Source organism: Trichomycterus rosablanca, chromosome 8 (assembly GCF_030014385.1).
Source record: "Trichomycterus rosablanca isolate fTriRos1 chromosome 8, fTriRos1.hap1, whole genome shotgun sequence".
In the NCBI taxonomy this organism is placed as follows: domain Eukaryota; kingdom Metazoa; phylum Chordata; class Actinopteri; order Siluriformes; family Trichomycteridae; genus Trichomycterus; species Trichomycterus rosablanca.
This window is the reverse complement of record NC_085995.1, coordinates 20,189,607-20,210,400: the sequence shown is the minus strand read 5'-3', so window position 1 is coordinate 20,210,400 and position 20,794 is coordinate 20,189,607. Positions and strand designations below refer to the sequence as shown.

The 20,794-nt window shown below is 42.1% G+C and overlaps 2 protein-coding genes across 2 annotated transcripts; one reads left to right on the top strand and one right to left on the bottom strand.

Moving 5' to 3' along the window:
* Positions 1 to 1,078: 1,078 nt before the first annotated feature.
* lsm11 (LSM11, U7 small nuclear RNA associated) lies at positions 1,079 to 12,651 on the bottom strand. The gene is made up of 4 exons (XM_062999911.1): positions 12,083 to 12,651; positions 10,739 to 10,878; positions 4,975 to 5,058; positions 1,079 to 1,555 (listed from the first exon to the last, which is right to left on the bottom strand). The coding sequence occupies exons 1-4, from the start codon at positions 12,519 to 12,521 to the stop codon at positions 1,199 to 1,201; spliced, it is 1,020 nt and encodes a 339-aa protein (XP_062855981.1). The 5' UTR covers positions 12,522 to 12,651; the 3' UTR covers positions 1,079 to 1,198.
* A 3,138-nt stretch (positions 12,652 to 15,789) lies between these two features.
* On the top strand, positions 15,790 to 17,845 carry zbtb3 (zinc finger and BTB domain containing 3). The gene has a single exon (XM_062999910.1). It carries the CDS (start codon positions 15,790 to 15,792, stop codon positions 17,533 to 17,535), a length of 1,746 nt encoding a protein of 581 aa, XP_062855980.1. The 3' UTR covers positions 17,536 to 17,845.
* The last annotated feature ends 2,949 nt before the right edge of the window (positions 17,846 to 20,794 follow it).

Sequence of the window (20,794 nt, the reverse complement as noted above, 5' to 3'; positions counted from 1 at the left end):
TTCTTCCCTTAACACGGATCAGTCGTCCTGTCCCCTTTGCAGAAAAACAGCCCCAAAGCATGATGTTTCCACCCCCATGCTTCACAGTAGGTATGGTGTTCTTGGGTTCTTCTTCTTCCTCCAAACACGACAAGTTGAGTTTTAACCAAAAAATTCCATTTTGGTTTCATCTGACCACATGATATTCTCCCAATCCTCTTCTGGATCATCCATATGCTCTCTGGCAAACTTCAGACGGGCCTGGACATGTACTGGCTTAAGCAGGGGGACACGCCTGGCACTGCAGGATTTGAGTCCCTCTCGGCATAGTGTTATTGATGGTAGCCTTTTTACTTTGGTCCCAGCTCTCTGCAGGTCATTCATCAGGTCCCTCCGTGTAGTTCTGGGATTTTTGCTCACCGTTCTCATGATAATTTTGACCCCACGGGATGAGATCTTGACCCCAAGAGAGATTATCAATGGTCTTGTATGTCTTCCATTTTCTTACAATTGCTCCCATACTTGATTTATTCACACTAACCTGCTTGCCTATTGTAGATTCACTCTTCCCAGCCTGGTGCAGGTCTACAATTTTCTTCCTGGTGTCCTTGGACAGCTCTTTGGTCTTGGCCATGGTTGAGTTTGGAGTCTGACTGTTTGAGGCTGTGGACAGGTGTCTTTTATACAGATAACGAGGTCAAACAGGTGCCATTAATACAGGTAACGAGTGGAGGACAGAAGAGCTTCTTAAAGAAGAAGTTACAGGTCTGTGAGAGCCAGAAATCTTGCTTGTTTGTGGGTGACCAAATACTTATTTTCCACCATAATTTACAAATAAATTCTTTAAAAATCCTACAATGTGATTTCCTGGATTTTTTTTTTCTCATTTTGTCTCTCATAGTTGAAGTGTATCTATGATGAAAATTACAGACCTCTCTCATCTTTCTAAGTAGGAGAACCTGCACAATCAGTGGCTGACTAAATACTTTTTGACCCCACTGTATATGGTAAGTGGAGCTGATAAAATGGACAGTGAGTGTAGAAACAAGGAGGTGGTTTTACTAAGCACTAAAATTATAAAGAAGAAGCACACCGCAAAAAGGATTATGAGCTTTATTTCCCTACTTAAACAAGTAGGATCGCATATATATCAATATGATACATAAATAAGCCCTTATTTGTGCTTTTACAATCAGAAACAGTGTTCAGTCCCTTACCACTACTCTTGCTGTACATTCACAAGGAGAACATTTTCTCCCCGGATAAAAAGTTGATTGACGTGACGGGTGCGCACTCGACCGTACTCCACTCTTGGCTTAGAGGCTTTTAGCTTCTGCTTCGAACTAGCATCAGATCCCTGAAAAACAGCAGTGCTCTTCGCTACCTGGCTTGTTACAGATCTCTCCTGTGCTTGACTTGGCTCTTGAGCCCTTGCAGTGCTGCTTCTAGCAGCAAGTTGATGCTCAGTGGTCCGTTTGTCTTGTTTTGAAGAACCTTTCACTTTTCCTCCTTTTCCAGAATCCTTCTGTACAGTGCTGAGCTCCTGCCTTTCCTGAACACTCAATTTTTCAAACAGCTGTAAGCAAATAAGGTTCACAGAAAGAGTGGCGTCAAAATGTGTCAGTAACAGTAGTATACACCCATCAGCCATAACATTAAAACCACCTCCTTGTTTTTACACTTACTGTCCATTTTATCAGCTCCACTTACCATATAGAAGCACTTTGTAGTTCTACAATTACTGACTGTAGTCCATCTGTTTCTCTGCATGCTTTGTTAGCCCCCTTTCATGCTGTTCTTCAATGGTCAGGACTCTCCTAGGACCACCACAAAGTAGGTATTATTTTGGTGGTGGATCATTCTCAGCACTGCAGTGACAGTGACATGGTGATGGTGTGTTAGTGTGTGTTGTGCTGGTATGAGTGGAAAAGACAGCAGCGCTGATGGAGTTTTTAAACACCTCACTGTCACTGCTGGACTGAGAATAGTCCACCAACCAAAAATATATCCAGCCAACAGCACTCCATGGGCAGCGTCCTGTGACCACTGATGAAGGTCTAGAAGATGACCAACTCAAACAGCAGCAATAGATGAGCGATCGTCTCTGACTTTACATCTACAAGGTGGACCAACTAGGTAGGAGTGTCCAATAGAGTGGACAGTGAGTGGACACGGTATTTACAAACTCCAGCAGCACTGCTGTGTCTGATTCACTCATACCAGCACAACACACACTAACACACCACCACCATGTCATTGTCACTGCAGTGCTGAGAATGATCCACCACCTAAATAATACCTGCTCTGTAGTGGTCCTGTGGGGGTCCTGACCATTGAAGAACAGGGTGAAAGCAGGCTAAAACAGTATGTAGAGATGGACTACAGTCAGTAATTGTAGAACTATAAAGTGCTTCTAGATGGTAAGTGGAGCTGATAAAATGGACAGTGAGTGTAGAAACAAGGAGGTGGTTTTAATGTTATGGCTGATCAGTGTATAAGTGTACATGTTTAAGATACAAATAAATACATTAATACCACAGAGCTGGGGTAAAACAGCAATGTTATAAGATACATCAGTAATAAACTAGTAATTAACTATTCACTATATAGCCAAAAGTATTCACTAATGATTGAGTTTAGGTGTTTCAGCCACACCCACTGTTGAGATATTTAATATTAATGATATAAATTAAAACCATATGCTCTGATCTGAGGAGAACGAAGCTAACCCACGCCCCCTCCGACACGTGGGCAGCAGCCGTATGCATTTTGTCACCCACACTAGGCGAGTGCATATACAGTATGCGAATCAGCCTTGTGTATGGAGAAACACACCCTGATCCGCACTCTTTCCCCGCCTCTGTGCAAGTGCCACCAATCAGCCAGCAGAGGTCGTAGTGCATCAGTTACGAGGAGTCTCTATCTAGCTTAATACCCCACCTAGGGTTGGGCGATATTGCCGATTTTCATACCGTCAAACCGTCTTCAGAAAATACCGCGGTATACGGTATTACCGTGGGTGGGGGGTGTCGCGGACAAACTGTACAGTGTACACACTTGAGTGTAATTACAATATTTCAATGTTTTATTATAAAAAGATTTAACAATCTGAACGTCAAACATTGCTTATCTTGTCTGATCTATAATAAATACGCATAAGTATAAATGCACGTGTATCAATTACACTTTAACACAAACATTAACACATAACATTTTGGCATTGTAATCTCTCTCTGCCCACACAAAACAGAATAATAGCAGGCTACACACTTCAATATATTTCAAAAGTTAACTGCTTAGTTTATAGTTACAGATATTTCTTAAAAGTGTATGAACGTGTACGATTAGTTATGCCTGTAATCCAGAATTAAGTTCTATACCGTAACAAAAAATATGAATGTAAATGTTCATGTTGCGATGACGGTGATGTAAAGTAATGTTAAAATAATTCAAAGTCCAAACATTTGAGTGGTTAACGAGAACGCTACTTTACATGTCACACAAGCTCAGTGCAAAACACGAACACGGAAACGGTACAAATCCGATCTCTTCCCTACACACGAGACAATATATTTTATAATTCACATTACACGACAGGTGAGACGTTCTTTTTTCTTAATATAGCGCTTTTATTTAGGAAAAAATAGTTCAGGCAGGAAAATCTATGGCAGACAAGAGTCAGAACAGCGGATTGGGCGTAACGTTATTATTACTGTTTGCTCCTTTTTCTCAACACTTGTGCTCGATTTACACTGAAGATATATTTAGTAAATAAGTACATGTCCGCACATGCACGCGCTTGTGTTCATTTCCGGTTGAACTGATAAAAAATGTTGATTTTGAAAAATTAAAAGACGAGCCGTTTTTCAGTTTCCGCTTGTTAGCTCACAGCTAACGCTAGCCAGTGTGGCTCTTCACTCGTCTCTCTGTGTTATCACCAGTGAGCACCCCACAGCCAATCAGCGAGCTCCAACCGCCCACCCCTCCCACCCCTCCCTTACTGATGCGCGCATGTCCTAAAGTCTCCGTTTTCAAGGTAAACCTGAAGCAGAAATTTGGCGCTTCACATTAAAAAAAATCACCATTTTTAAATACCGCGGTATACAGTAATATCGTCATACCGCCCAACCCTAACCCTAACCCCACCCCTATTTAAACAACAGGCCAATCGTTGTTAATGTGGCCGTTCAGCCCAGACGGACGCCAGAGCTGAGATTCGATACAATGTATTCGAAATCCCAGCTCTGGTGCGCTAGCCATCTGAGCAGCCAAAACCATATGCTTTTAACTTGGTGGCAACAGTTTAGGAATGGCCATTTTATGTTTCAGCATGACTGTGCTCATGTGTACAAAGCAATTCCTATAAAGACATCTTTTGATGAGTTTGGTGAAAAGAAACCTCAGTGGTCTGCACAATGATCTGACCTCAAGTCCACTGATCACTACTGGGGTGAATAATTTTAAGCTAGGTATTCTCATTCAACATTAGTGCTGGATATAAAAAAATGCTGTTCTGACTTAATAGGTACAAAATCTTCTGGATAGTTCTGTCAAAAAGTAGAGACTTTATTGTAAAAAACAAGGTGCCAACTCCATATTCTTGCCCACAGTTTTGGAATGGTGTGTCCAAAATCTCCAAAAGCTCATGGTTAGGTGTCCACATATTTTTGGCCATAAAGTATATATGCTTCTGAGAGTATGATCCAACCACTATATTACTGGCAAATAACATCAGCAGATATTGGGGTTCCACAAACATTAAATCATATTAAAACTAAATTAAATTATTAAATTATTATATTATCTAATTATCTTCATCTTTAATAAAGATCTGAAAATTGAAATGTGACAGATTACAAAAATAGAAGAATTCAGGGGAGGGGCAAATACTTTGTAACTGCACTGTAAGTAATAATTTATGGACATTCCATAATATTACATTCGTTAAAAAAAAAAAGAAGTGAATATTTTTGGTATATATATTTCATACCATACCCTTGTAACAGTCAGTGCTTTTTCATGATAGAATGCCTGTCCAAGTAAAGGCTCTCTGTAGGTTTCATCAACATCCACCATCGCCTAGCCACACAGAAAATCAAAGAAGACAAAATTAGGGGAAAACAGATTCACTCTGTAATAACTACACATACCAACATCACAATTCATGGTTTAATATAGAGTCATACAAAGAAATACACCGATCAGCCATAACATTAAAACCACCTTCTTGTTTCTACACTCACTGTCCATTTTATCAGCTCCACTTACCATATAGAGGCACTTTGTAGTTCTACAATTACTGACTGTAGTCCATCTGTTTCTCTGCATGCTTTGTTAGCCCCCTTTCATGCTGTTCTTCAATGGTCAGGACCCCCACATGACCACCACAGGGAAGGTATTATTTGGCACTGCAGTGACACTGACATGGTGGTGGTGTGTTAGTGTGTGTTGTGCTGGTATGAGTGCTGCTGGAGTTTTTAAGCATCTCACTGTCACTGCTGGACTGAGAATAGTCCACCAACCAAAAATATCCAGCCAACAGCGCCCCAGGGGCAGCGTCCTGTGACCACTGATGACATTCTAGAAGATGACTGACTCAAACAGCAGCAATAGATGAGCGATCGTCTCTGACTTTACATCTACAAGGTGGACCATCTAGGTAGGAGTGTCTAATAGAGTGGACAGTGAGTGGACACGGTATTTAAAAACTCCAGCAGTGCTGCTGTGTCTGATCCACGCATACCAGCACAACACAGTGTCACTGCAGTGCTGAGAATCATCCACCACCCAAATAATATTTACTCTGTCTGTGGTGGTCCTGTGGGGGTCCTGACCATTGAAGAACAGCATGAAAGGGGGCTAACAAAGCATGCAGAGAAACAGATGGACTACAGTCAGTAATTGTAGAACTACAAATTGCTTTTATATGGTAAGTGGAGCTGATAAAATAGACAGTGAGTGTAGAAACTAGGAGGTGGTTTTAATGTTTTGGCTGATCAGTGTATGTTACAGTCAGTCAGAAATTTGAGACTCGGACAGAGGTTCACCATCCAGCTGGACAATGGCCGTGAACATAATACTAAAGCTACGCTGAAGTGGTTTCAAGGAAAACATTTAAATGCCTAGTCAAAGCCTAGATTGCTGTACACCAACACAACCCAACTCGAAGAGGCTAAAAACCACAGTGGCTAGATTTGCTATGTTAATAAAGACATTCCCCAAGATAATTGTATCTATAATTGCAGCATAAGGTGGGTAGATAAAGTACTGACCATATTAAATCAAATTGTAAAAAAAGCCAACATATTTTAATACCAGGTTTTAACGCAACACAATTGGGTAACCCACCAATTTCCCTTTGTTTAATTCCATGATTGTTATAGCATGTTGTTACCTACATCACAGGATAATGATAGAAGTTCACAAACAAAATCTTGCCATACTTTACAGAATACATTGAAGTGTATTCAGGGGCATAACTACCGGGGGGGGGTATATATACAGTGTATCACAAAAGTGAGTACACCCCTCACATTTCTGCAGATATTTAAGTATATCTTTTCATGGGACAACACTGACAAAATGACACTTTGACACAATGAAAAGTAGTCTGTGTGCAGCTTATATAACAGTGTAAATTTATTCTTCCCTCAAAATAACTCAATATACAGCCATTAATGTCTAAACCACCGGCAACAAAAGTGAGTGCACCCCTTAGTGAAAGTTCCTGAAGTGTCAATATTTTGTGTGGCCACCATTATTTCCCAGAACTGCCTTAACTCTCCTGGGCATGGAGTTTACCAGAGCTTCACAGGTTGCCACTGGAATGCTTTTCCACTCCTCCATGACGACATCACGGAGCTGGCGGATATTCGAGACTTTGCGCTCCTCCACCTTCCGCTTGAGGATGCCCCAAAGATGTTCTATTGGGTTTAGGTCTGGAGACATGCTTGGCCAGTCCATCACCTTTACCCTCAGCCTCTTCAATACAGCAGTGGTCGTCTTAGAGGTGTGTTTGGGGTCATTATCATGCTGGAACACTGCCCTGCGACCCAGTTTCCGGAGGGAAGGGAACATGCTCTGCTTCAGTATTTCACAGTACATATTGGAGTTCGTGTGTCCCTCAATGAAATGTAACTCCCCAACACCTGCTGCACTCACGCAGCCCCAGACCATGGCATTCCCACCACCATGCTTGACTGTAGGCATGACACACTTATCTTTGTACTCCTCACCTGATTGCCGCCACACATGCTTGAGACCATCTGAACCAAACAAATTAATCTTGGTCTCATCAGACCATAGGACATGGTTCCAGTAATCCATGTCCTTTGTTGACATGTCTTCAGCAAACTGTTTGCGGGCTTTCTTGTGTAGAGACTTTAGAAGAGGCTTCCTTCTGGGGTGACAGCCATGCAGACCAATTTGATGTAGTGTGCGGCGTATGGTCTGAGCACTGACAGGCTGACCCCCCACCTTTTCAATCTCTGCAGCAATGCTGACAGCACTCCTGCGCCTATCTTTCAAAGACAGCAGTTGGATGTGACGCTGAGCACGTGCACTCAGCTTCTTTGGACGACCAACGCGAGGTCTGTTCTGAGTGGACCCTGCTCTTTTAAAACGCTGGATGATCTTGGCCACTGTGCTGCAGCTCAGTTTCAGGGTGTTGGCAATCTTCTTGTAGCCTTGGCCATCTTCATGTAGCGCAACAATTCGTCTTTTAAGATCCTCAGAGAGTTCTTTGCCATGAGGTGCCATGTTGGAACTTTCAGTGACCAGTATGAGAGAGTGTGAGAGCTGTACTACTAAATTGAACACACCTGCTCCCTATGCACACCTGAGACCTAGTAACACTAACAAATCACATGACATTTTGGAGGGAAAATGACAAGCAGTGCTCAATTTGGACATTTAGGGGTGTAGTCTCTTAGGGGTGTACTCACTTTTGTTGCCGGTGGTTTAGACATTAATGGCTGTATATTGAGTTATTTTGAGGGAAGAATAAATTTACACTGTTATATAAGCTGCACACAGACTACTTTTCATTGTGTCAAAGTGTCATTTTGTCAGTGTTGTCCCATGAAAAGATATACTTAAATATCTGCAGAAATGTGAGGGGTGTACTCACTTTTGTGATACACTGTATATATATTAGGGCTGTCAAACGATTAAAAATTTTAATCACGATTAATCTCAGAATTTCTTATAGTTAATCGCGATTAATCACATAAAAAAAAATCTGTGTAAATGTTATAGAAAACAAGGATTTTTAAGTGAAATGTTACCATTAAAATGGTGAACACATTTTATGCTAAATGTACTTATGTTAAAAACTGCTGGGACAAGAGAAAACTGTAAGGGAGTTTTATTCACTCACATACTAGGCAGTAATACTATCCAGCAGAGACCCTTGACTTCGTATATACAGTGTATCACAAAAGTGAGTACACCCCTCACATTTCTGCAAATATTTCATTATATCTTTTCATGGGACAACACTATATACGTACATGAAACTTGGATATAACTTAGAGTAGTCAGTGTACAACTTGTATAGCAGTGTAGATTTACTGTCTTCTGAAAATAACTCAACACACAGCCATTAATGTCTAAATAGCTGGCAACATAAGTGAGTACACCCCACAGTGAACATGTCCAAATTGTGCCCAAATGTGTCGTTGTCCCTCCCTGGTGTCATGTGTCAAGGTCCCAGGTGTAAATGGGGAGCAGGGCTGTTAAATTTGGTGTTTTGGGTACAATTCTCTCATACTGGCCACTGGATATTCAACATGGCACCTCATGGCAAAGAACTCTCTGAGGATGTGAGAAATAGAATTGTTGCTCTCCACAAAGATGGCCTGGGCTATAAGAAGATTGCTAACACCCTGAAACTGAGCTACAGCATGGTGGCCAAGGTCATACAGCGGTTTTCCAGGACAGGTTCCACTCGGAACAGGCTTCGCCAGGGTCGACCAAAGAAGTTGAGTCCACGTGTTCGGCGTCATATCCAGAGGTTGGCTTTAAAAAATAGACACATGAGTGCTGCCAGCATTGCTGCAGAGGTTGAAGACGTGGGAGGTCAGCCTGTCAGTGCTCAGACCATACGCCGCACAATGCATCAACTCGGTCTGCATGGTCGTCATCCCAGAAGGAAGCTGACGCACAAGAAAGCCCGCAAACAGTTTGCTGAAGACAAGCAGTCCAAGAACATGGATTACTGGAATGCCCTGTGGTCTGACGAGACCAAGATAAACTTGTTTGGCTCAGATGGTGTCCAGCATGTGTGGCGGCGCCCTGGTGAGAAGTACCAAGACAACTGTATCTTGCCTACAGTCAAGCATGGTGGTGGTAGCATCATGGTCTTGGGCTGCATGAGTGTTGCTGGCACTGGGGAGCTGCAGTTCATTGAGGGAAACATGAATTCCAACATGTACTGTGACATTCTGAAACAGAGCATGATCCCCTCCCTTCGAAAACTGGGCCTCATGGCAGTTTTCCAACAGGATAACGACCCCAAACACAACCTCCAAGATGACAACTGCCTTGCTGAGGAAGCTGAAGGTAAAGGTGATGGACTAAACCCAATTGAGCACCTGTGGCACATCCTCAAGTGGAAGGTGGAGGAGTTCAAGGTGTCTAACATCCACCAGCTCCGTGATGTCATCATGGAGGAGTGGAAGAGGATTCCAGTAGCAACCTGTGCAGCTCTGGTGAATTGCATGCCCAGTAGGGTTAAGGCAGTGCTGGATAATAATGGTGGTCACACAAAATATTGACACTTTGGGCACAATTTGGACATGTTCACTGTGGGGTGTACTCACTTATGTTGCCAGCCATTTAGACATTAATGGCTGTGTATTGAGTTATTTTCAGAAGACAGTAAATCTACACTGCTATACAAGCTGTACACTGACTACTCTAAGTTATATCCAAGTTTCATGTCTATAGTGTTGTCCCATGAAAAGATATAATGAAATATTTGCAGAAATGTGAGGGGTGTACTCACTTTTGTGATACACTGTATGTCAGATTGTAGGTTAAAATTTCTCCATCAGCAAACATTGTAGATCAGCGGTGCTTCAGGTGGGATAAGGCGTAGTTATTGTAACAGACTTTTCTGTGGTTGTATCGTGACAATGGTTTGATGGACGTTTCTACACGAAGTGAGTGTGTTTTGACCCTTTGGGGCTTCCATAGTTCATGTAATAGCATGCTTGGCTAACGCGAGGACTCTCGGTACCGTAACAGAAGAAGTTAATAAAAGTGTTCTGCTTCCGACAACTTGTGAATATAGCGTGTATCTATTTCTTTATTAAGCGAGTGCATCACTACGACGCTCGGTTACATTATGATAACAAACCGCAAATGAAACAAACGGTGGCAAGTCCGCCCCACACTTTGAGAAACGCTGTCTTAATGAGAGATGCCGTGCACGGTCAAGTCTCAACATGAACTACGGATGACTCGCAGGGCCAAATAGAATTTGCGTTAACGGCACTATTTTTTTAAATCGCGTTAAATTGAGATCGCGTTAATTGCGTTATTATTGCGTTAACTTCGACAGCCCTAATATATATATATATGAAATTTGTTGAGGGGGCCCCAAATGTTTTTTTGTTTTTTTTTGCACTGGGGCCCAAGAGCTATTAGTTACGCCACTGAGTGTATTACTGAATTTTCTGATCTAATTATGATAGTGTTGCACTCTACCCATTTCTCACACCCTTAATTTAGCTTAGAGACAAGGTGAAAGTTTTACCAGGTTCCAGAATTTGTCAAAAGCCACCACAAAGCCAGTGCAGACTCCCCGAAGTCCCTTAAAGGTACGGATGTGAACTTTGACACGGACTCTCTGCTGCACACAGCGGTTCAGCTCTCCTAACGGACTCCCTTCATGCACTACAGAAAGACACACAGATGAAAACCACATGTTTAAATGTTTTGTTTATTATTACTTTGTTTATTTTCTTAAACATTAATGCAGAAACTGATGTAATAAAGGCAGAAAAAAGAAACTATAAATAAGTTACATCAAATATTATGTGCTACTAAAATGATAAGGCTTTAATCAAAGCAGAACAGCTTGATACTTTTTGATAAGGTTTTTATAGAATTAAAATAAAACTCTTTTGTTTAGGTTATGAGAATATTTATTTGACTTTAGACAGGTATAAAAATACATTATGCTGTTTACTAGCTCTAGCTGTAGATTGGGTGTTTATAATGTAAAATAAACATTATCAAACAGTTTACAATATAAGTGACATTACAAGTATTAGTTTTAAAATAATATACACTGATCAGCCATTAAAACCACCTCCTTGTTTCTACACACATTGTCCATTTTATCAGCTCCACTTCCCATATAGAAGCACTTTGTAGTTCTACAATTACTGACTGTAGTCCATCTGTTTCTCTGCATACTTTTTTTGCCTGCTTTCACCCTGTTCTTCAATGGTCAGGACCCCCACAGAGCAGGTACTATTTAGGTGATGGATCATTCTCAGCACTGCAGTAACACTGACATGGTGGTGGTGTGTTAGTGTGTGTTGTGCTGGTATGAGTGGATCAAACACAGCAGCACTGCTGGAGTTTTTAAATACCGTGTCCACTCACTGTCCACTCTATTAGACACTCCTACCTAGTTGGTCCAACTTGTAGATGTAAAGTCAGAGACGATCACTCATCTATTGCTGCTGTTTGAGTTGGTCATCTTCTAGACCTTCATCAATTGTCACAGGACGCTGCCCACGGGGAGCTGTTGGCTAGATGTTTTTGGTTGGTGGACTATTCTCAGTCCAGCAGTGACGGTGAGGTGTTTAAAAACTCTATCCAGCACAACTCACACTAACACATCACCACCATAATACCTGTTCTGTAGTGGTCCTGGGAGAGTCCTGACCATTGAAGAACAGCATAAAAGGGGGCTAACAAAGCATGCTGAGAAACAGATGGATTACAGTCAGTAATTGTAGAACTACAAAGTGCTTCTATATGGTAAGTGGAGCTGATAAAATGGACAGTGAGTGTAGAAACAAACAAGGAGGTGGTTTTAATGTTTGGCTGATCAGTGAAATGTTAAATTAAAATGATAAATACATACATGACATCCGGGTGAGAACATTTTTGCGTGGTTTTTGTTTTCTGGTCTGTTTCTTTCCACTCCCTTCTCCCTCTTCAGTCGGGTTGTTCACCATGAGGCGTTTTAATCGTTCTATCCTCTCCGGGTCTGCTACACCCTTTCTGGCTTTTCGGAGCTTTTTCTCCACATTTTCGGGTTTGGCCCGACCTCGTCCTCCTTTTATAAAGCTCTCATACTCCGCGATGTTATTAAAGCATTTAACATCAGGATAGGGCAGAGGAACTTGTGATGAGTACAGAGCCAGCAGCGGATCAAACTGATCTGAACTGATATCCAGTTTCTCATCAAGATCTCGATTTATTTCGCAGTCTGTATCTGCTTTCTCTTCAGTACACGTGTCAGATTCTTTACAAACAATCGAAGTTGTCTGAGTTGCAGCTTTTCTTTCACGTTCCTCCATGTTTGATTTGAACTGGGCGCAATGCTACTAGAGGTGGTGGTAAATTCGGTTCATTTTATGGACTCGGGTTAATCTGAGTCACTCAGTAATGTGATCCGGTTCGCTTGAGTCACTTGTACTGACATTCTGATTGCGATTGATTTACTGCATGAAAATGCATCCAAAAATGCCTGCTCACTCGCCTTGAGTACTTAGCAGCAGCCAGTCAGAGGACTCATAGGATCCTGGTTAACTGAGATTTCGGACTCGGGATTCCTGATTCAGTACAAAGATTCGAATCATTAACCCGGGTGATTCAGGAACCGTGCAGCTCTAAGCGCTACATAAGCTCCCTCACACACGCTTCAACATAAAAGCAGCTACGAGCTCGACAAAAATAAACCCGTCTGAAGTAACTTGCTATTTTAAACTATATATTACTGACGGTTAATACACGCCTTATTTCTAATTCATAATTTGTTTGTAAAAGTATAGTTTTTAGAATGCATTCGTCTTGGAACTATCTAATTCCCTTTACGTTTGTTTCACGGGGCTTTAACACTGTCGAACTGACTTCCTCCCCGTTGGTTACGTCCCAAATCTGGTATACATCAAAACAGAGTGCACTACTTAGGGCGTAAAGTTCATTATTCTACACCTTACGTAGTGCACGTGTGTAGCAAGTCAACGGTTATTAGGAATCTGATTAATAAAAAACTCACAAAGCTATGTTAGCCGATTGGTTTGTTTTATAGAAAACGCTCAGCTCTTGCTTCTGTTTTTATTTTGGTTTTAATAACATGTTACTGCTGGTGTGACTTTTGTACATAGTACAATTAACTAAAAATAAGCTTTGTTTTTAATATTCTCTTCAGAACACAGGTAAGAGGGTTGTCTTGAGGTTTACTAAAATCAGCTTGGTTTGTTACCACAGGTCAGTTATTTATCTAAGAACTAACAATAGGTGGCTAATATCTATTTAGCTTTTATTTGAATAATTACACATTGCAAGAGAATAATCCAGGTTTTTTCAATCTAATCTCCATTCGTCTGCATGTGTACTGTACGTGTTATTACCATGGCGATAGATACATTATTCTGTACTGTGAAAATACCTGAAACTCATTTACATTAATCAGTTCCAAGATTTTACTAGTGAACGATGCAAATATGCAGTTAACTAACGCAGCGTCGAAAGTATATTTACATCTTTAAGAACTTGACAGTTCGTTTGCAGCACGTCCAGAGACTATCAGAAACTACCCTGAGATGAGCATTAAACCGTGGTCCATGAAGCTGTGCAGCACTAACACTAACTCCTCTGCAAAAACGTTGATTTTGTTTTGATCACAATAGTGCTTTCAAATTGTTTATTAAGCTCAGCTGGTTTACCCTAAGTACAACCCCAAATCAGAAAAAGTTGGGACAGCATGGAAAATGCAAATAATAAAAAAAAAAAACACAGAGTTTCTTACATTTACTTTGACTTTTATTTCATTGCAGACAGGATGAACCTGAAATATTTAATGTTTTTTCTGCTCAAAACATCCATTCCTGCATTTCAGGTCTGCAACACATTCCAAATCAGTTGGGACAGTAAAACATTTACCACTTTGTAATGTTGCCATTCCTTTTTACCACACTTAAAAGATGTTTTGGCACCGAGGATACCAAGTGATTTAGTGTTTCAGCTTTTATTTTGTCCCATTCTTCCTGCAAACACGTCTTAAAATGTGCAACAGTACGGGGTCGTCGTTGTCGCATTCTCCACACATTCTCTATTGGGGACAGGTCAGGACTGCAGACAGGCCAGTCCAGTACCCGTACCCGTACCCTCTTCTTCCGCAGCCATGCCTTTGTAATGTGTGCAGCATGTGGTTTTGCATTGTCTTGTTGAAAAATGCATGGACGTCCCTGGAAAAGATGACATCTTGACGGCAGCGTTTGTTGCTCTAAGATCTCAATGTACTTTTCTGCATTAATTCTGCCATCACAGAAGTGTAAATGACCTTTGCCAAGGGCACTGACACAGCCCCATACCATGACAGACCCTGGCTTTTGGACTTGTTGCTGATAACAGTCTGGATGGTTCTTTTCGTCTTTGGTCCAGAGCACATGGCGTCCATTTTTTCCAAAAAAGACCTGGAATGCTTATTCATCTGACCACAATACACGTTTCCACTGTGTGATGGTCCATCCTAGATGCCTCAGAGCCCAGAGAAGTCGACGCCGCTTCTGGACATGGTTAACATAAGGCTTCTTATGTTACGAACTGGAGAGCCTCTGATCATCTTTGCTCATCAAAGCCTTTCCTGGATGCTGCTTTTGTATCAAACCATGATTACAATCACCTGTTGACATCACCTGTTTGGAATCACATCATTATTTAGTTTTTTCACCTCATTATTAGCCCCATATTGCCCCCGTCTCAAAATGGACAGTGAGTGTAGAAATAAAGGAAGTGGTTTTAATGTTATGGCTGATCGGTGTCCAGCAATTCCATTCGTTTTGTTTAAAGACACTGTATGTAGTTGAGGTGCTCAGGTGATGCAGCGGTCTCTTATGTTAACCCACCACAGCTGATATTCAAACCCATGACTCTCAGCCCAGCCCTGGGGTTACACAGACATGATTGCCTATGTCTATGGCAGTTGTAGCCTAGTGGTTAAAGTGCTGGACGAGTAATTGAAAGGTCGCTGGTTCAAGCCCCACCACTGCCAGGTTGCCACTTGAGAAAGGCCCTTAACCTTCAATTGCTTAGACAATATGATTACCTATGTCTATGTGGAATGGCCAAAGCCCTGTGATGGATTGCTCCATTGTCCTGGTATCTCGCATTGAGTCCAGCTTTTCCCACTGGTTAGGGTACTGGACTGGTTATGAGAAGGCTTGCTTGTGCTGGGCTCTTGAGCAAGGTCCTTAACTCTCAATTGCTAAGATTACATTTATTTAATACAGTTTATAGTTTTTAAATGAGCTACCTGTTGGAGTTTACAAGTTGTGTATTCTTCCATTTCAAGGGTCTGGAGATTTTGGTGCTATACTTACACAATGGTTTCCCATGGAAAAGAGAAGAGTTTGATCTGGTTTGGACCAAATGGACCCTGTGACTGTTGTTGTGTGTAGGAGATCATAAGTATTCACTTTAAACAGCTCTTCATTGTTTACACACACTTATTTTAAGGTAAGTACATGTATTTATTTGGCATAATTTGGTTAAAGTGGATTCTGTTAGATTAATAGCACTATTAAACATTAGAATCCACTTCTTGCAGGTTGCCCACAGGTCATGGAGTTCCCCGGGCATAGTCAGCAGCTTCTGGCTAGTCTGCGCACCCAGCGTCTGCAGGGTTTTCTGTGTGACTGCACGGTGAACGTCGGCCCTACGCGTTTTCTGGCTCACCGTGCAGTTCTGGCCTCCTGCTCTCCATTCTTCCACATGTTTTACTCCGAACATCCGATGGGTAACACCTCCACTGTTAATGGAGGACCAGAGACAGACACCGTCACCATTAGCGGAGATATTGTGACCCCTTCGTCATTTGGGCTGCTCCTCGATTTCATGTATGAGGGGGTGCTGCAGCTGGCAGCTCATCCGCCTCCTGAAGACGTGCTTGCTGCGGCCAGCTTCCTGCACATGAACGACGTGGTTAGAGTGTGTAAGAAAAGACTACAGGGTCGCGGACTGGCTGAAGCAGACAGCACGAGGGCAGAAGAAGGAGGAATTGAGAATGAGGGAGACGGCACAGTGATTGCTGGGTCATCCAGAGATGGAAGGTTAAACGGACCAAGAGGGAGAAGTAGCATAAGGGAACGGCTGGAGTGTGGATCAGGAGCGGGTGGTATTTCGGCACCGAATCCATCCTCGTCACCCTCGGTGTCTCAGCGTCCTCAGCCAAGCCAGCGGGGCTCTTTTAATATCGACACCAAAACTGAGACAAACATGCCAGTGCTCAGTCGCGTTATGCACAACGCTAGTCTTGGTAGTCCAAACATGGCAGACACTACTCAACCAGGCATGGAAGTGAATGATTCAGGGCGGAGCATGTTCAGTTCCTCTCCTGGACCTGTTAGACCTGGTACATCAGCGGCTAGTATTGAGTCTGCACTTTCAAGCCCATGCAGCACAACCGAATCAATTCAGACTGGTACAGAGACTCATCCTGGGGCATTATCTGTTATGGTTCTACCTGCTACACAAGTGGACAACACTCGAGGTGGAGACTACAGTCAGGACATATCATTGTCAAGGGTTATGTCCACTGTCTATAGTGCCACTAATCAACCCAGAGATACGAAAAAAACAAAACTATTCCAACACACAGGTCCCGCTTTTAGTGCTGCAGGCAGACAGACCGGTAGAAGTTTGAATGAGCGGGCGCGTTCTCCCGCAGCAATGCCCTTAGCTGAAAAAGACGACAACCAAGAGGATGAGGCGAAGGTCAAGGTGGAGGCCATTGTGATCTCGGATGAAGAGCCAGACGACATCGAGGAGACGATCGTCCAAAGCAGAGAGCAAAGAAGAGATGCTGGCTTAAGAGAAAGAGAGAATTGCGAGAACAACCATGACGTCGAGATTCACAACGCTCAGTTTCTCCCTTCCCACACGATCCCATTCTCGCACCAAGAGCCGCTCTCTTTCCCTTTTTCACCGCAGGGTCCGAGCGCTTCCTCTTCCGATACGGCTAACTTCGCAGCTTCCCTTTTCTCAACGGCCTCTCATCATTCGGAGCAGCAGAATATTTACTTCGAGGAAATCCACGATTCCCTGGGGAATTACGTGGAAGACGTGCCTACGTGCACCACCTGTGGAAAGACTTTTTCTTGCGCGTACACCCTGAGGAGACACGCCATCGTGCATACGAGGGAGCGGCCGTACGAGTGCCGCTACTGTTACCGTAGCTACACTCAGTCTGGGGACTTGTACAGGCACATAAGAAAGGCACACGAACCTGACCTGCCAATGAAACGCAACAGAACAGAGTCTGACCTTCCACCTTCACCGCCTCTTCCTCAACTACCACCACAGACTTAACGAGATGCATGCAACTTTATACTGTACATGAGGCAGGGTTTTTTGGGTGGACGGGGGCTTTATCAAGGTTAAAAGTATAACCCTGTGTTCTAAGGTTGTTTGGACCAACTTTGTATAATGTATTGTTAAACAGACTGTTGTAGCAGAAAGTAGTCCAGGGTACTAGTTTCAAACTGGGGAAAGTAAAAGTCATTGGAAACACTGACTCTGGAACAGCCATGAAATTGAGCCCAACAAACTCAGTAAGTCAAGTCTTAACAATTAACATTTTAAAAGCTGAATTTTTATTTAGTTCTTATTCTTTCTCATTGGTAACATCAGACTTTTTAGCTCCGTTACACTAACAGCTAATAGTGAACCATTAATATAAACACTGATCAGCCATAACATTAAAGCCACCTCCTTGATTTTACACTCACTGTCCATTTTATCAGCTCCACTTACCATATAGAAGCACTTTGTAGTTCTACAATTACTGACTGTAGTCCATCTGTTTTTCTGTATGCTTTGTTAGCCCCTTTTCACTACAGAGTAGGTATTATTTGGGTGGTGGATCATTCTCAGCACTGCAGTGACACTGACATGGTGGTGGTGTGTTAGTGTGTGTTGTGCTGGTATGAGTGGATCAGACAGCAGCGCTGCTGGAGTTTTTAAATACCGTGTCCACTCACTGTCCACTCTATTAGGTGCTGGAGCCTATCCCAGCTTTTCAATGGGTGCAAGGCACACAGTAACACCCTGGATGGGGCACCAGTCCATCGCAGGGCAGACACACACATCTATACACACCCATTAACCTATAGGGCAATTCAGCATCTCCAATTAACTTGTCTGCATGTTTTTGGACTGTGGGAGGAAAACCGGTGCTCCCGGAGGAAACCCACGCGGACACGGGGAGAACATGCAAACTCCGCACAGACCCAGACACAAGGACCCGGACCGCCCCCACCTGGGGATCGAACCCAGGACCTTCTTGCTGTGAGCCACCGTGCCGCCCTATTATGATAAACTGATTATTACTATGATTAGCCAACCCTGTTCAGTGCAGGCTGACGGTAATCTGGTTACAATTGAAATATTAAAAACAGATTATCAGACTGCATGTTAACACAAGTAATACTCATATTTCTATCTAGCTACATTTTTATAGGTGCATTAAAATGATATTTCTACCATTTTTAAAAACAAAGTACTAAATTATGACCCCAGTCTAGTGTTTCATGTATAGTTAACAAGGAAATACAGTGGATATAAAAAGTGTACACACCCCTGTTAAAATGCCAGGTTTAGTGATGTAAAAAAATGAGACCAAGATAAATCATTTCAGAACTTTTTCCACCTTTAATGTGACCTATAACCTGTACATCTCAATGGAAAAACAAACTGAAATCTTTAGGGGGAAGAAGTAAAAAATAAAAAAATAAAATAATGTGGTTGCATAAGTGTGCACACCCTCTTATAACTGGGGGTGTGGCTGTGTTCAGAATGAACCAATCACATTCAAACTCATGTTAAATAGAAATCAGTAGACACCTGCCATAATTTAACGTGCCTCTGATTAACCCCAAATAAGTTTAGTTGTTCTAGTAGGCTTTTTTCTGACATTTTCTTAGTCGCGTCTTACAGCAAAAGCCATGGTCCACAGAGAGCTCCCAAAGCATCAGAGGGATCTCATTGTCAAAAGGCATCAGTCTGGAGAAGGGTACAAAATAATTTCCAAGGCATTAGATATACCATGGAACACAGTGAAGACAGTCATCATCAAGTGGAGAAAATATAGGACAACGGTGACATTGCCAAGAACAGGACGTCCCTCCAAAATTGATGAAAAGACAAGAAGAAAACTGGTCAGGGAGGCTACCAAGAGGCCTACAGCAACATTAAAGGAGTTGCAGGAATTTCTGGCACGTACTGGCTGTGTACTACATGTGACAACAATATCCCGTATTCTTCATATGTCTGGGCTATGGGGTAGGGTGGCAAGACTGAAGCCTCTTCTTACAAAGAAAAACATCCAAGCCCAGCTAAATTTTGCAAAAACGCATTTGACCTCTCCTAAAAGCATGTGGGAAAATGTGTTATGGTCTGATGAAACCAAGGTTGAACTTTTCGGCCATAATTCCAAAAGGTATGTTTGGCGCAAAAACAACACTGCACATCACCAAAAGAACACCATACCCACAGTGAAGCATGGTGGTGGCAGCATCATGCTGTGGGGCTGTTTTTCTTCAGCTGGTACTGGGGCCTTAGTCAAGGTGGAGGGAATTATGAACAGTTCCAAATACCAGTCGATGTTGGCACAAAACCTTCAGGTTTCTGCTAGAAAGCTGAAGATGAAGAGGAACTTCATCTTTCAGCACAACAATGACCCAAAGCATACATCCAAATCAACCAAAGGATGGCTTCACCAGAAGAAGATTAAAGTTTTGGAATGGCCCAGCCAGAGCCCAGATCTGAATCCGATTGAAAATCTGTGGGGTGATCTGAAGAGGGCTGTACACAGGAGATGCCCCCGCAATCTGACAGATTTGGAGCATTTAAGTCAAGATGTGCCATGCTGATAGGCTCCTACCCAAAAAGATTGAGTGCTGTAATAACATCAAAAGGTGCTTCAACAAAGTATTAGTTTAAGGGTGTGCACACTTATGCAACCACATTTTTTTTTTTTTTTTTACTTCTTCCCCCTAAAGATTTCAGTTTGTTTTTCCATTGAGATGTACAGGTTATAGGTCACATTAAAGGTGGTAAAAGTTCTGAAATGATTTATCTTGGTCTCATTTTTTTATATCACTAAACCTGGCATTTTAACAGGGGTGTGTACACTTTTTATATCCACTGTATGTATGCAGCCTCATGTCAGGCATGGAGATCTTGCTATGTTTTACTGTATGTAGCTACTTTTGTCAAATACAAAGGAGAGATTGATACTAGGTTAGGGTCCATATGTAGCCATCAGTTGTCCGTTTCCAAACGTGTACTTGCTTGGCAGTGATTCAAATCCAAAATTTTATTTACTTTCTTTTTTTATGGTCTTTAAATTTGTCCAGTTCAGTATATTTGCACAAAGTTAGAGAATTTGATGAATGGAACATTTGATAAATTGTTGGTTGTTTTATTGTAATGTGTAAAGGTTTGTTAACAGATAAATATTGTGAATAAATGTATGTATTATCACTGACTGAGCTGTAAGATCATACTTCATTTTTTGACTGTAATATTAATTAGGGCTGGCTCGATGCCACTTTTTTGTCAGATACTG

What these genes read in the sequence shown, in the direction of transcription:
- lsm11 (XM_062999911.1), bottom strand. Translation starts at nt 12,521, where the DNA reads ATGGAGGAACGTGAAAGAAAAGCTGCAACTCAGACAACTTCGATTGTT. An exon ending in TTGACAAATTCTGGAACCTG is followed by an intron (nt 5,059 to 10,738) that starts GTAAAACTTTCA and finishes CTGTGTGGCTAG; the next exon opens with GCGATGGTGGATGTTGATGA. An exon ending in AAGCACTGACTGTTACAAGG is followed by an intron (nt 1,556 to 4,974) that starts GTATGGTATGAA and finishes ATTTGCTTACAG; the next exon opens with CTGTTTGAAAAATTGAGTGT.
- zbtb3 (XM_062999910.1), top strand. Translation starts at nt 15,790, where the DNA reads ATGGAGTTCCCCGGGCATAGTCAGCAGCTTCTGGCTAGTCTGCGCACC.